We start from the raw sequence: 16,561 nt of genomic DNA, 5'->3' as shown, positions 1-16,561 counted from the left end.
ATCTACTTAACTTGAATCGTTGTAGGACAACCTGTATTTAGTAGGTTCTGAGAGAATTTAAGCAAAAAAAAAAAAAAAAAAAAATCATGTTTTTCCCCAAAGCTTCAGTGGGTTCTAAATATGGAGAGTTGTATAACTGTGAACTCACTCAGAGGTCATGTATGCCATTAGATAGGCTCTGAATAACTGTGAGGCCATACAATGACTTGCAAAAGTATACTTTCTCATAATATGAAGAAATTACTGATCTTTATAGCTACCTTTAAAAATAAATGCTGCCTACAGAGCGTTTTGCAAAGTTTATCTTTACAGAGGAGAAAAAAAACGTATAGCGATGGTAGAGGAGTCATTATGAAAGAAACAAACAGAACATGAACAGCAAAGGGATCATAGTGATCTGCCATCTTCCTCTCACTTTTGGGTTCAAATCCTTCCTTAGATTAAAAGCTCCATGTTGGAGGATGAGTGGATATGTGTATGTATTTTCTTTCTTATTTTAGGGGAATACTGTTCCATAGACTAACAAAACAATAATATTCACAAATGTGGTATAATTTAAGAAGCACAGAATTATGGTAATAGGGGTGTTGATGAACTATTTCTACCATGGACCTACGTAGCTGTTGGTGAACAATTTAACAATTTCCTCCAATATAGATCAGAGCCTAAGTATGCTGCCCCACTGTTTCTGCAGCCAAAAGGAAAATACTTGTGGCAGGTTCAGGTAGTACCCAAGTACACAGGAGAAGGAAGAATACCAGCTTTGTAACATCACCTTCCTTCTTGAAGTAACTTTGAAACACAGACCCAGCAAAAGACATGCTCAGTATTTTGATGATGATACTTCTGTTCCTCCCCATGACTCTGTGGAATGGTCCCTATTGTGTTCATAAATTTCTTCTTAACAGTACTGAAGCAGCAGCACTGAGATGTTGGTGCCCCTGTCAGATGCAAGTTCCCTTGTCTTGAATTTCTTCAGCATGCCGTCTCTGTTAGCCATCTGCTCTTTTGTCATTGAGGGAGCTAAAGTGTGTAGGTTCCCTGTGTTTCTGCAGAGGCTTTGTCTGTTAAGGGAAACAGTACAGACTTTTGCAAAGGAGAAGAGAGTGCCACACTGTGCCTTAAGTTAATGCAATCCTGTTGCACTGTTACAGTATTAACATGGGGAATATTTTGACTGGAAATGGTTTGTGTTTGCACTCAGGGCGGAGAAACTGACCTCAACTTCTACTCAAAATGATTTGTCCGCACTAAGGAGATCAGGACTATCTGGCCATTTACTGCTATGGCTTGGATTCTGACCATCTTTACCATTAGTTTTGTTTTCTGAGGGTTTTTTCTCTAGTGTTTGAGGAGAGTTTTTTGTCAGTGCTGTGGGTGGATGTCCTGGACCCTACAATCTGTCACATTTTCTTATATTTCTGATGGACAGTAAACCATACTAAGGAACACATTGCTCCTCTCTGACTTTCTAATGGCAAGGGCTTTTTAATGACAATTAAAAATCTGCTTTAAATAGCCTTCAGTAAGGGCAGAAGTTCATCTTTCCTACTTATTACAGGATTAAGTAAATAAACATGTCCTTTACATAGTAAAGTAAGTCCCGGAATTATGTTGTTGGTCTACACACCACTACCTTCCATGCCAGGTATATGAATCGGTACATGGATTACTCGCAGCATGTGGTAACAGCTCATGCTTGCATCAAGAGAGAGGTGCATCCATGCCCAAAGGGATTTCTGCACCTTGTTTCTGTGCTGTTACAGTTGTATAAATAAGGCATATGATGACCAAGCAGAGTTGTAACAGTCTAGGAGCAAGCATCAAAATGCACTTCAAGGCCTCGCTATGTATGCTGTGTTACAGAATTGGCTTGTCTCAACTCTGAAGTAGTAAGTGCAACCTAGATAAAGTATTAGTATATTCAGCTGGTATTCATTTAGCCAGGCCTAAAATAACTTTTGTCTTGATTGTTTCTCCTGCCTCTCCCCACAGTACTCTACATCACATGGAGTCTGATATTTGTCGGAGTCTGATATCTGTGGAGTACTTGTGGAGTCTGATATTTGTCTGATACTTGTAATAGGCAAGCCGAGGCATTACTAAAAAGCCAGGTTGTTGTGTATGTAATTCAGGTGGGATTTGGCTCTCAGAAACCTGGTAAAGGTCTTTTCAGCGTCCTGGAAGAGGAGTGCCATTGCTGATAAATCTTAAGTCTATGAGCAGTGTTTTTGGCCATGGATTGTATACGTAATGCTCAATTTGAGGCTTTTTCTCCCCTTTGATATATCCCTTGTCTGAAGTGACATAAGGAACACGGTGACTGGTGCTGGGATGTATGTTTAGCAGTTGGCATTTGTAAAGGGGAGTGAAAGGCAGCTGCAGATGCAGGGCTCTGCTTCTGAGGGAGGAGGGAGGAAGGGAAGAGAGTCAATTCATCCCTATTTGACCTAGGAGGGCTGCAGAGATGTGCAGTTGGGTGTTGTCTTCTGTGTTACCTAAAGACTAGCCTAGTTTCTGTAGAAATATCTGATTAATTTTTGGTTTTTCATTAATGTGGGTTTTGGAACAAATTAAATGTGACCAAGGTCTCAAGGATCTGACGTCTGTTTTCCACTGAAGGACTCTTTATACAACTCCAATTTGCATCATTAAATGCATGCTTCGCTTTCACGCTGCTCAACAGGATTGTACGTTGACAGAAATTGCTCAAAAGGTGAAAGCCACTTACGCCCTGCTCATGCTTTGGGTGTGTGTGTGTGTGTGTGTGTGTTCATTTACAGCCTTTCTGGGGAGGTGCTGGTTGTTTTCTAGCAGTCTGTCTGTTGTGATCCTTTTGAAAGGGGCCATGTAGCTTGCATTTCCTTAGAGACTAACCAAGGATTTACCATGCTTTAAGGTGTGCCAGAGGAATGAATCCTCAGCTTTGTTTAGATAGGAGAACTCATTGTAAAAAAAAGTTGTAATTTGTTACTTGCAACAAAGGCAAGTTGCTGTTTTGGTTGCGTAGATATTACAACGCTGCATTTGTCAGTGTCAATTTATGCCAGCCTTTAAATAGGATACTCCACAATGAGTTTGTTTTCTGGTAGTCTGTAATCCTCCCAGGCTAGCTAACATTAACAAGCAGCAGCATTACTGTGGCTGGTTTTCTTTTGATCATGCACAGCCCTAGTCAGGAAATGGGTGAGGAGCATGAGTCATGATTACATTACCCTAAAGTGACTGCCTACTAGAAGTTTTCTTTTTGCCGCCAATACTCTTTCCCTGGACATTACTTCTAAAGACAAAATGTGCATTTTGGAGCACTTTGAAATACTGACCTTTAAACACAGGGATTTATGTTCTCTTGCAGTCTCAAAGCCAAATCCTGAGCAGGAGCCCCTGCAGAGTGCAGAGAGAACAAGTAACGTGTGCAAAATGCTTTTCCAGAAAGCTGCAAAGGACAGGACTTGACTTGCAGTACATTAGGTTTGCTTGGGTTCATTGGATAAGCATGTTTCCCTGACCCATTTAATTATTCTGTCAAACTGCCTGCACATGCAAGCTAGAAGTCCAGTCCTCGCTATACACAGATGTTGTCATCTTGTATGCCATTTTGGCGTAAGCTGTGTTGTAGATCTGTACTTCTCTTCTGAAATGTGGCTGCAGTAATGGGAAGATAGGTGCTAAGCACTGGCTGAAGTAAAACTCAGAGTATAGAGAAGGTAGGTTCAGTGGGATCTGAGACAGCAGTATTTCAGACAGTTTAAATACCTGTTTTTTAGAGTTTGAAAGAAATATCAGCTGCTAATCAGTAAACTAGTTTTAGCACTTAACTGCCTCTGTGCCACTCTGAATATTCTGACAGTACACCTCTGTAGCACTTCCAAACATAGAAAATACAAGTGCTGAGAATATTCCTTTCAAATTAGACTCATCAGCTCTGCCTGGTTTTAAGAGCAGTGTGTGAAATATAACAGTTTGCATACAGAATGCATGCACTCCAATACTATTTGATATATTCGAGGGGGGGAAAAAAAGGATTAGTTTAGTAGAGGCAACTCAAGTTAATAGAACTGAGCTTCTGTCACAAAGGGATGTCAGGAGGAAGTGGCAAACGCTGATCTGCTGTCCAGCATCATGATGTGTTCCCGTCAGCCAGAGGCGAGGCCCACATGTCACTGACATGCTGCAGAGCAGAGCCAGAATATGACATGTCTTCCAGCTGTCACTTGTTCCTCCAGTTTCTTCCCTCTGATCGTATGGTACCCTCACACAGTGGAGCTGTTCTGCTAGGAGTATAGGATAAACTCACTGTGAGGAAGTAATTTCCATTTGATTCCTTTCTACGTCATATCAAGGTGATAAAACAGAAACAATTACTTTAATTGTATTAACAACCTACATTGACTTATACATGAATAACCAATTTTTAAAAGTCTTATCTACCCCATGATTTCATCCCCATTCCTTAACGGCATGAGTTGGGCCAAAAAAGAAATTCAGTGAAGAGTTTGTAATCCATTGCAGACTTTCCTACCTTCCAGCTACCCCAACCCCATGCTCTTTGATCTCATCTTGATGACCATTCAGCTCTTTGAATGAAGCAGAAGAACTGCAACAGAGCAGAGGATTCATCCTTTCCTATGTAATAAATCAAATAAGCCCTGTGCAAATTCATATTTTTCTGTAGCTTTGTACCTCTACTTTGCTGTTAGCATTTGCACAGAGAGGGCCCTCTGGCCTTCAAGTTTGGTTAAAATCATTTTATCAGACATTTCAGGATGGTAAATATTATTTGAAGTGAAGCACTTATAGTTGAATAATAGCAGCATTGGTGGCTACAATATGTCTGTCTCACTTGTGTGTTTCAAGGAAATGATAAAAAATACTTGACTTAGAGATGAAGGGTATTTGAGAATTGGAGGAGGGTAGAGACTAGGGTGGGGGTGAGGTCTTGCAAGATGCTTTTATTTCCAATTGCCTTTTATCAGGAGCTACCAATTAAGGAAAAGTTAAACTAGGCATCTTTAAAAAATTTAATGATAATAAACTTTTAACTACAGCTGGAAAAACTTCATTTTGACATGATAGCAGCCTTTGGAACCCTAAGGCAGAAGCTGGTGGAGTTACCAAGCCAGTTTTGAATCAGAAGCAAATGAAATCTGGGTGTAATTCCATGGACATTTTATCTTGCAGAAGAGTTGGTTTAAGAATTGCCCCTCCCTCTGCCAGAACTCCTCACTCCATAAGCGTGATGTTTCACCAGACAGCTGAGCTGTTCAAATGACTTGTTGCAGCCAAAAAGAGCAGTCCCACTCCTAGCCATGTGACTCTACAGCCCTTTCCTAGTTAGTTCTCATCCAGTTTAGTGAGTTAAACTGGCTTATTAAGGGGTCAAAGGCGCCCACATGGGTGGCGGGAGGAGAAAGCCCTTCTGAAAGCAGCAGTTAGGTGGGCTTTAACTCTGTCTTGAAACTTTACCACCAGTCCACACTGCAGCAGTCTGGAAGCTTTTACTGTAAACTGAGTCAGGGGGAGAGTTGCTGCCATGCCCTGTTTGCAGGTGTGCTGGCACACGGAGGGTACGGGGAATGGCAGTGCACAACCAGGAGCAGCCAGCCAGGAGCGCCAGGCTCTGGGGTGGGAACTTTTAAATCAGCTTTGAGAAGAGAGCTTGGTAGGGGAACTACACCCTCTGTCTCAAAAGAAGCAGCCATCTATGCTCACCTGCTCAGAATTACAAAGGGTGTGGATTCATAATCCATTTAACCAGCTATCAGTGCTGGTTGACATCAAAAGGGGCAGTGCTGCCTGCCTCAATCCACATGTTTCCAAATTCTTCTGTATGCCAGTACCAGCACTTAAGCAGACAAGTCTTGAGTTGCATCAGGGAGCTGCTCTGGCTGAAACTAATCCTTTCGTCTCCCTCTGCAGGTGGGATTTCAGCCAGAGCAGTTACCCAATCCTTTAGGTGGCACATGGACTTGGGTTGTAGGTTTTTTTTAGTCCCATTTCACAATGGGTTTTCATTGGCCGAAGAGAACTGATGGGCAAGTTTTTAAGTCTCTCTGTCTTGTGGCTTATGAGTTTATAGTCCCCAGCTGTTTGCTCCTCTGGTCTGATGGCTTTGTAGGAGGAAATGTGTGCCTGTGCTTTAGTGCACAATCTGGCTGACTTAGTATGACCTCACCTTCACAGGCTGTGTGCATTAAGGTACTAGGCTTTGCACTGACGTGGTGGAAGTGTTCATACCTATGCCTGCATCTGCACTCTCTTGCACTCATCCAGTTTTTTTGAAAGCCAATGATAAAACTGAACTATGGGGTATTAAATCCATGTGTATGAATGTATGAGCCAACAAAGCTAAGAAGAAGGCAATAAGAGGGGCCTGTTTCTGACCATGGAGTTGAACTGAATACAGTGAACTCCTCATTAAATGCCTGTCTCTGGAGAAGAAAAAAAAGGGGGGGGAGTTTTATTATTCTAGAAAAGATGCTAACTTCTCAAAGCTGAAAGCAAACTGTGACCAAAACCTATTGGAAGGTGGAAAAAAAAAAGCCTAATGAAAAACCTGGCAATTAAGATATTCTGATTAACAGTCAAAAGCACAACTGTAAAAAATGACTCTCTAAGGCATTTGACTTAATATTGGCTGACAGCCAAATTTTTAAAACATTACTCCTTTGCAGTGTCAACAAGGCACACATTAAACAGATTAAGAATCTCAAAGAAAATGTCAGCATCAAAGAGGGACGAATTTCAGTGAAATAATGCAGGGGTCTTTTTGTCAGTCCAGTGCTGTATAGTATTTTGATGAGCAACCTGCATGTAAATGTAAAATCACTGCGGTACAAATTTTCAGGAGATGGAGATTGCTGAGGTAGTCTATTGAGGAGGAAGATGGAGAAATCTCAAATAATTGACAGATTGATAGTGTGAACACAGTCAAAGAAAATATTTTCTCTTTCTGAGGTATAGCCCTGTATTTTGTTATAAAGAAAATAAACCATACTCATGTACTGGAGAAAGATAGCTTGGAAAGCCACAGTGTTTTCTATGGAATAGTGTCTTACTGGACAAGCAGTGTAATATGAGTACTACCCTTGGCTGTGCTGGCAGTATAGTTGATGCGATGGGTATATTGTGTATCGCCATCCTGGAGAGAGAGGATGGGGACACCCACTCTGGACCAATGAGTGGCTGTGCTAACAGATTTCTAGTTTTGCCAATATAGCTTATTCTGCTTAGTGAACTGGTTTATATTACACCTGACAAGAACTCTTAAAGGGCTTGTGATACAACGCTATGAGCAAACCCTGTAAGTATGGGAAAATTCCTACTTAAAATGGTGGGGAAAAAGCATTGATATGATCTTTATAAACAAGGCAGCAAAGATGGGAAGAAAGAAGTGATTTTTATATTTGTATATGCTGTTCAGGAGAATGATATCAGAATGTTGTCACTAGTTCTAATCTGCTCTGAAAAGGATGTTGGAAAACTGGAGATCAAAGGAGAGAGAGCAAGAGATGTATTTGAAGGTTTAAAACCAGCCTGCCCCCTGAACTGAGGAACCCCTCTGTTCATATTGGTCAAAAAAGAAGTCTGAGAAATGATTTGGTTAGTATTCAAGTACCTTAATAGCGATGAAGGTTACTGGGTGATAAAGGGCATTTTTAATCTCACAGACAGACATAGAAAAATTAACTGGAGGCTGGTACCAGTTACTCAAATTTGACAGTCATACCTTCAGCAGCCCCTTCCAGCTGTGCTGGTACAGCATTTTGCAGGGCACAGTGAACTGTGAAAACAGTTATTTCAAATCAGGTTGGTTTTCCATTATTTCTTCTTCCTAGAGGCTAAAATAAAAGCTCCTAAATATGTGAAATGCCTCATTCATTTCAATGAAATGTGTAAGTAGTTTAATGGTGTAATCTTGAAGGTGTTACCTGGTTAACATTGTTTACTCCGTTTTGATCCATTTGAAAGGATATTGGGAGGGAAAGGTTGCAAGATTTAAAACAGTCAATAACTGAAAATCATTTCAGCAACTTGAGTTTTTCTCATCCATAAACCTAAGATTTATGGAGGAAAAAAAGGAGGGTGTTGGAGAAATGGAAGATACCTGGAGGGAAAGACACTACATACAGTCTGACCCTATCTGTGCTCACATTTAATGACAATTAACACTTCTTCAGATGGACTGCTCATAGCTGGTGTATTTATTTTTATGATTTATGTGGGGCAAAGTGTTTTTTAGCAAGGGAAATGAAAATGTATCCTCATATAATTTTCATATCCTTGGAAGGGAAAGTGAAAGGGAAATATGCCTGATAATGAATCAAGTCTTCTGTTTGTTTGTTTTTTCTCCCCAGCTAGTGCTCCTATAGCTGAAGTCTTACAAACCTTCCTTGTCATTCATTAATAGATCTGTATTATGGAGCGTATTCATGTTCCCTTCCTCCCCCTATTCCTTACCCATGAGCAGTTGTTCTCAAGAATTCAAACTACTTCGAGTAGTAGCTTGGAGTATTTAATCACTATCAGTCTGGAAAGATGGATCAAGTGGAATTTTGCAGGGCTATCTTCCATCTCTGTTATTGTGCAATATTTTCATGAATGATTTGAATGTATGCTCTTACATCTGAAGATGATGCTAAATCCATATGCTATAGAAAACAAGATTAAAATTCAAAATGATACTGACAAACTGAAAACACTGTAATGAGCAGAACACAGTGCAACAAGTGCCAAGGCTTCTCTGAAGTGGCAGTAGTCAAGAACAAGATGCAGAATAACTGGCTAGATGGCAGTTCTTCTGGAAAAGAGTTAAGTTTTTTAGCAAACCACAAAGTAAACATAAGCCAGCACAATGCTGTGCTGCTAGGAGAAAAATGCAGATATGCTGTTAAGAGAGAAGTTGAGATCTCAGCTCGAGTACTGTGTCTGCTTTTGGGCACACTTAAAGAAAGATGTGAGCCAAGAGGAGGGAGACCAGAAAAGGGAGCTGGGGGAAGGGATCTGTGTTCAAGAAAGAATGACCTGTGTTGAAAGATTGAAACATTTGGGTGGTTTAGTCTGGAGAAGAGAAGTGTGAAAGGAGATGTAGAATGTATAAAAGAATTGCATTCATTAGGTCACAAGTTGGAGTAGGGGAGACATTGGCTGTGTTTTCCCTGAGGACTAGCCTATGTAGAGTGGATTAACCTGGATGGTCTGCACTTGTAGGGGATTTTAAAAGGAGGGCAGGCAGACTTCTGCCAGGACTAGCAGAAGACCATTTAGGCCTTTGCAGGAAGAGGGAGCATTGAATGAAGTGCATCTTGGGGTCCCCTCTTGCCCTGTGTTTCTATAGCTCTGGGAAGTACTGTGGTTTTTTTTTAAACCCCCCCCCCCTTCATTTTCTATATATGTAAGGGACAGTGGGGTAAAAAGTTAGATTTGATCTAGGAAACTAGGTCGAGTGTGGTTTGAGAAGATCAGTTGAACTTAAGTGTGAATTAGCCTGATTATTTTATAAAGTAATTACATCTGTAGCTTTAATCAGAAAGGTGCAAATTCTTTGAAGGAGGGGGAAACAATGGGGCAAAGGATTTTAATCCAGTCAGGAAGACTGACTTTAATACAGATTAATTAAAAGGCTAGGCCTTTTATAAACAAGGTAAGTTTAGATGAACAAGTTGGAAGGAGAAGTGTTGCCACCTGATTTGGTTAAAACTACTCAGAAGCTGGTGCTTATATAAGTAGAGGCTCACTGATGGCCTAGTCGAGAAGTGGACAGACCTGCGGTTTCCTATTTCAGGGGCTGCCAGCTGATAGGGACATCTGCATCCATAGGAGCATGAGTGGTAACCTCAATGGCACAGGCTCTGTTGCTTATCTTGTATCTGAGGACTTAGATATACTGAGAGTTTGTCTTATCTTAGCCCTTGGTCTGAAAAGAATAAGCCATGGTTTGCACTGGTGTTGTTTCAGACATAGTATGAATATCAGTTTTCACAGATTCTTAACAGTTATGGCTGGTGAAAGCTACTGGTAGCTAAAAAAAAAACCAAAATGAGCCCCCCAAAGCCTAATTCTCCTATGCTTGCAGACATTTCATTAGGTGAAAAAGTTGTACAAGCGTACTAAGTAGTCTGCCTCTGTCTTTCAGTGGGTAGTCTCTTCTGCTTTGGGTGCATAAGTATATATAGACTCTGTCTTCTTTTAGTGACCTGCTCTACAAGGTAATTCACTTTTTTTTATAATGCTTTGGGATGGTTTTCTGTTAAGTTTCAGTGTCTCTAGCCAATAATATCTAAGGCTAAACCATCACAAGAGATTGTCCTGTGGAAAGCCCATAGGCTTCCCAGAGTGTGCAGATTGCTTCTGCTTTCTGCTCTGTTGGAAATGGCATGTTATTTCTATCATGTGTTTGCCTAAGACACTGCTTAAGGATCTAAGCCTTTGGGAGTTGTGCACAATTACAGTTTTGCACCTTGACCCTTACTTGTCTCTGGCCTTGTAAGCTTAGCTGTTGGGATATTGGCTGTCTTTTTAAAACTGACTAGAATAAACTGAGGAACCCATTGAAAACTTTGAGCTGCATGTAAGGGAATGATTGACGAGTGGACAGAAGGTTCACAAGCCAGATTGAAAAGTGCCTCTGAAAATGTTAGTCTAGGTTACCAAGCAGAACATTTATATAAGAGTGTGAAGTAATAGGAATAAAAATGAGCAGGAGTTACAGGCGAACTAAATCTTTAATCTTCACTGGGCTGAAGTTTCTCTGGCTTGGCTCCTACTCAGATCTTGGTAGGAGAGGGGTATCTCTTAAACTGGAAGAAAATTCTTTCACATTGTTTTTTTTTTTCTTAAATGAAGGTCTTCCACTGCAGGTTGGCAGTCTTGGACTGTGGATTTTTTGGCTATGCATTTGGTTTTTTAATGATTTCTCATTCAGCTTTTCAGTTTGGCTATGCATTCTCTTAGTTATAGAACTGAGTTGAATTTAGTCAAAACAGATTCTTTCAATGGTAAGATTAGAAAAAGGTCTACTTTTCAGACCAGGTGAACACTACAGTGGAGCATGGGATCAAGACTGAAGAGTAATCTCATAACCAGGGTGTGCTGGTCATTCATCACATATTACTGAATGCAGGGAGTGTGTAAGGATGTTGTGAGAACTTCTGGACTAATTTTTGAGGGGATTGGAGGAGTTGAATGGGAGACATGGTCTTGTTAAGCCTTCTGCATTTACCAAAGTCTTTATTTTTTAAAATTACTTTATATATAGGCATAGGTTTGTCCTCATTTAATTGTAAATTAAATGTAATAACAGTATTTTAGGATAAGTGAATATTTCCAGATGAATATTATATTTCAGCTGTTCAGAATGGTTTAAAATTTGTATTCTTTTAGGTAATAGTTGCCAAAGAGGGCAGGTATGCAGAAATGAAGTATAGTTGCTCTGAACTCTGTGTCATGCTGTGCATTAAAAGCCTGCCTGTTGAAGAGGGAACCCTTATCTTTTACTTACAAGGGGTAATTTGGAGATTTTCAGTAGAGTGGTTAATGAAATGTGTAGCAAGGGTAGCCTTTGATTTTAGCTGAGCAAGCAATGCTTGCCATACGCATATAACTTTGAATGTTCTCCTCTTGAGATGTAAAGCCTTTTTTGCACTGGCCAAGCAGAAGGCAGTGCCTGCTCTTGCACAACTGCAGTGCCTGCTGTATAGGGAGGGACTGGAATTCCTGGCAGCAGCCTCCTGCAGCAGCCTCGGAGGTGGTGTGGTTTTACACTGCCCCTTACTGGGGCGCTCTCATAGTGCAAGACCTGAAGGAGCTCTGGATGCCCCGGTTTCTTGTTCTAATTTTTTTGTATTTTTTTTCCCCAGCAAGCAATAAGTTTAATAAAATATAGTCCTCTTCTGTGTGTCAAAATGCATTATTTGTAACGAAGGTTGATTGATAGTTAATTTTAGTATTTCTTGATGTTCAGGTGTATTTCATTGTGTATCTTTGTTTGAAATCTCCTTGTGCAACTTGGTGATAATGGCCTTTGCAAATCCAAACTGATAGAACCCATGAAAGTTTGAATGAACTAGGATTTGTCTTTTATTTTTAAACTAGCAGCCAATAGGCTTGACTTTGGACCACATTGGCACTGCGTTGCCATTCATTCCACAGATCAAAAAATCTGAAAGAATGAAGAGCTGGAACCAGAGGGAATTCTGTCTGTTATTCCTGGGAATTGGGTTAGAGCTGAATTCGCTAGATAAACATAAAACAACCTCACCATTCAGCTTTGTTCACTAAGAATAGAATTCTCTTTAGAATTGAGAACGTTTTGTTTAGCTGAATGGGTTACAAGGTTAAAATGATAAGCTGTGGAAGGGGGGGGAGGAGGAAGTTAAAACAATGCAGTGAATTTTTCAGTTGGAATCCACAAGGTAACTAAACTGACTAATTAGTTCTGTTCCCATGATCTGTGGCACAAGGAGAGACTTCATTCAGAAGCTCCCAGAGAATCTGACAGTACTAAGATGGAGTTCAGTCAATGAAGTTTTGGTATGTAATGTAAATCTCCTAGTATTCTGTAGATCCTAATGAATTAGCATTTTGTTATGGAGGAGCAATCTTTGAAGCGCTGTTAACTGATTAATGCAAGTGGTTGTATTATCAAAATTGAGCTTGAAAGTATAAATGTCCTCATTTATAGAATATCAAGCTTGTTTTGTATGAGAGCTCTCATCTGTTTATATCTGTTGTGCTTTTTGGTGAGGTGTTTGGGGGAGGGATTTTCAATGGTATCTGAAGTTCAGTAGATACCTTGTGGGAATCAAAAAAGAATATTAACCTGGCTGGATTCCCAGTTCCCTTGTGATGCACAGTCAAGCACCCTACTGTAGGAACTAATTGCTCAGTTAGGTTAATGGATTTGTGAAAATGCCTAAATACTCTTTGACAATCTGGCTGTGTATCCATACTGTACAAATTTTTGAAACTGGTCATCCTTGTTGGGCTTAAGGCAGCAGGAGCAGCACTTTGTTATTCCTTCACTTATTCCACATAATAGTCCTTTCTGTGCAGAAACTGCAAGCTTCTTTACAGAATGAGGATGGAAGAGGATAGAGGGTGAGGGATTTGGGGGTGAGTATCCTGGTGAGAAGGAATGACCACTAAGCCTACAGCAGAAACACATTCACACTCTGGTGCTCTGTAGGTTGGGTGGGGAAAAGTACAAAGATGTCCAGGAGAAAAATGCATTTGTTCTGGCATTGCTCAGGAGTCAAGAATTGGTACTGTAAGAAAGAAATACACCAATAAAGCATTAATAAAAAATGCTTTACCATAAGCTTTTGGCCCAACAAAACAGACTACAGGGCTGACAGTCTATCAGCCTTTTCAGAGACCAGATTCTAACAGGCTGTTGGTTTGAAAATACTGTTTCATTTGATTGCACAGACCAACTTTGAGTCACCATGGCCTCATGGCCTAACAGGTATTTGTGAGCTACAGTGTGTAATCACTGCTATGAAGAATTCCCATAGTCTAAAGACGATAGTCATAACAATCAGTCTCTTCAGAAAACACCTGCATTTGGACTTTTCCAATTAATTTTAGAGATATGGACAAGCAGAACTGTAAGTGCCTAAAATTATCCTTTGAAATGGGCACGTTTTTCAGAAGCATCATTGGTGACAGCTTGTGAGAGTTCCAGCACTAAATGGGGGCATTTGAAGTTCTCCAATCCAAGGTGGTCTTCTCCATTTCAAAAAACTTTGCCTGTGTGACTCTATGAAGCTTTCTGGGACTATCCAACAGCTTAATGTGGTTGAGTCCTCGTGTTATAAATGTGTGTCTGCATGTGCTCTTGAAGGTCAGCATTTGGAATGCCAGAATAATGAGAAGAAAGATTAAGATAGTGATGTTTATCAAACAAACCATGCTCAGCAACCATGTCTAAGAAACTCTGACTTAAAAAAAAAAAAAAAAAAAAAAAAAAAAACCTACGAAGTCAGGGAAAGGTTAGCTAGCCCTTGTTAATCTATACCCTTTTATCCTGCCTAATGAAGGGAAGCAATATCATAAAGCTAATCTGCAGGCTGGAACTGTCAGTACCATTAATTTTTTTTTTTTTTTTTTTTTTTTGTGAAAACAAGACTGAATGAACCGTGAAAAATAAGTTAATTGTAACCTGGTTTTGTATCCCATGCAGGTTTTCTGAGGTTCTGGATGTAGTAGGATACGTGGTTGCTAACTGACCTGGAACTTGTGCTCCACCTTAGAAAGATCTGCAGTGAGAGACTTTCACCTTCGCATATCTGAGAGTTTTCTGTCTCAGAAGGAAGGAACTTCATATATGAGAGTTGTCGAAGATGATGATGTAACTCAGATAACACTCAAGGTCTCCTGAGAATAACTAACTTTGTAAGAAGCTTTTCCATTTTTTTTTTTGTTAACTCGCCCTCTCAGAATCTACAAACAAGATGCCAGCCAAGACACCCATCTATTTGAAAGCTGCTAACAATAAGAAAGGGAAGAAATTCAAACTAAGGGACATCTTGTCTCCTGATATGATCAGTCCACCACTTGGAGATTTTCGTCACACCATACACATTGGAAAAGAAGGGCAACATGATGTTTTTGGGGACATCTCCTTTTTGCAGGGAAACTATGAGCTCTTGCCTGGAAATGAAGGAGAAACCAGAGTTAGCCAGTCTGGTGGCCACAGTGAATTCCTAAGGGCAAACAGCACTTCTGAATCCATGTTTACAGAAACTCCATCACCAGTGCTCAAAAATGCCATTTCCCTTCCTGCCATTGGGGGTTCTCAAGCCCTTATGTTGCCCTTATTGTCACCAGTGACATTTAATTCAAAGCAAGAATCCATCAGGCCATCCAGAAATCCTAGGCTTAGCTGTGAGCCAGTAATGGAAGAAAAATTGCAGGAGAAAAGTAAACAGTTGGAGGATGAAGAAATATACAAAGATGATATATGGGAGCAAAACGGTTCTTCATCGCATTTTACCAATGGTAGAGACAGTCACTCATCCAGCCTTTCCGAACGGTGCACTGATTGGCAAACAGTTGATTTATTTGATGACAGTCAACTTTCATGTGAACTAACCAAGACAGAGACTAAGTCAGAAGAATCCCTTTCAGATCTTGCAGGCTCTCTTCTTTCGTTACAACTTGACTTGGGACCTTCACTTTTGGATGAGGTCCTCAATGTAATGGACAAAAATAAATCTTAGAACTGGTACTTCTTGCTTCTTTAAGGCATTCATGTAAAACAAAAAAACACAACTCAAGAGTAGAGACACTTAAAAATCAGCTGTATTTGCAGTTGTTCGGGTTTTCTAAAAATGTTCTTAAACTATTTTTTTATCTATTGTTTTTCATGATTTTTATTACAGTAAATTCTCATGGCAGGAGGGTAAATTTTAATAACAGTTTTCCGCAAATATAAAATGTTTTAAGTACCAGTATTAACAATCAGAAACTTAAGAAATACAGTTTGAGGATGATACTGATTGTGACATTTGGTTAGTTCACTTCTACAAGCTTCTGAATATTTGAGAATCTGTAAGTGTCAGTAAGGAGACTGATATTAATTCTTCACCTTTATAAATTATTGCAACATCACTTTACATGTAGGCCTCTTTCTAGAACCTTATGTTTGGGAGTTTGATTGTGTTTTTCTTCATTTTCATAGTACCATTTCTGTTGTACCTTCACTATAACTATTTCCTCTGTTTTCTACTGCTCTCTGTTCAGATGTGAACAATTTGAAGGCTTTTTCAGCTTGAACATGTGGTCCAGAGTCTCAGCTGCTTTAAATGAGCATGCACAAATTTAAACAAATTGAGACTTCAGGCCTGATATTGTATATGAAATCATATGTTGTAAACAACTAACACGTGCAAGATATTATGGTTAAATTATTTTAAAAGTTGAAATATATTTTTTTGTGTTTATCTTGGCTTTTTACTGCAGAGCCTACACATACAGTATCATTGAAATAGTTGCTTGACAATATTGGTGCTATTCTGAAAGTTGTATAATTGTGCGTTTGAAAAGAAATATGTATTGATACTCCTAGCTTTTTTCTTCATTTATTGCCACACATGCTTAAACTTGCAACTGATTATTTGAATTTTTGAAGAAGGCACTGGTTATTCACAATGCTTGATGCGTGCTGCAACAGCCAATGTTTCGGGAAATGTGGATCATTAATACAGTACCTACATGGATTGCATAGATATTTTGTGCAATACAATAAAAAAATCTTTAAATCACTATGTCTTTGTGATTCAGTACATAGCCTCATCAAAATGCTGAGTTTTCTTTTCTGCTGTAATGAGACAGACTGCAGTAGAGTTGCAGAAATATGAGATGGAGGAGCAGATCAGTTCCGCCATCTTAATTCAGTTAACTTTACTTCTCCCATGCAATTTACTTCCTGAGGTAGTAAGGACAAGCTCCAAGCAGGTAGGATCCTCTGGGACATGTGCTGATTTTGTTAAGTAATAGGAGACAAAGGGATGATATTTTGGTCCTGGGGAAGTTGATACAATTTCCTGCAGCTTTTGGT

The 16,561-nt window shown here is 39.8% G+C and overlaps 1 protein-coding gene across 4 annotated transcripts in view; it reads left to right on the top strand.

Annotated features, from left to right (window-relative positions):
• Positions 1 to 16,265, top strand: part of CDC42EP3 (CDC42 effector protein 3) — a 32,451-nt gene extending 16,186 nt beyond the window's left edge. For all 4 annotated transcript variants that reach the window (XM_013943798.2, XM_013943797.2, XM_067294721.1 and 1 more), the window contains exon 2: positions 14,183 to 16,265. In XM_013943798.2, the coding sequence (XP_013799252.1) occupies positions 14,454 to 15,221 (768 nt within the window). In that variant the 5' untranslated portion in view covers positions 14,183 to 14,453 and the 3' untranslated portion in view covers positions 15,222 to 16,265. The remainder of the gene's footprint in view (positions 1 to 14,182) is intronic.
• Positions 16,266 to 16,561: the final 296 nt, after the last annotated feature.

The sequence above is a fragment of the Apteryx mantelli genome, chromosome 3, assembly GCF_036417845.1.
Source record: "Apteryx mantelli isolate bAptMan1 chromosome 3, bAptMan1.hap1, whole genome shotgun sequence".
Taxonomy (NCBI): domain Eukaryota; kingdom Metazoa; phylum Chordata; class Aves; order Apterygiformes; family Apterygidae; genus Apteryx; species Apteryx mantelli.
Note: the sequence above shows the minus strand (reverse complement) of the source record. Positions and strands in the feature narration are given on the sequence as shown.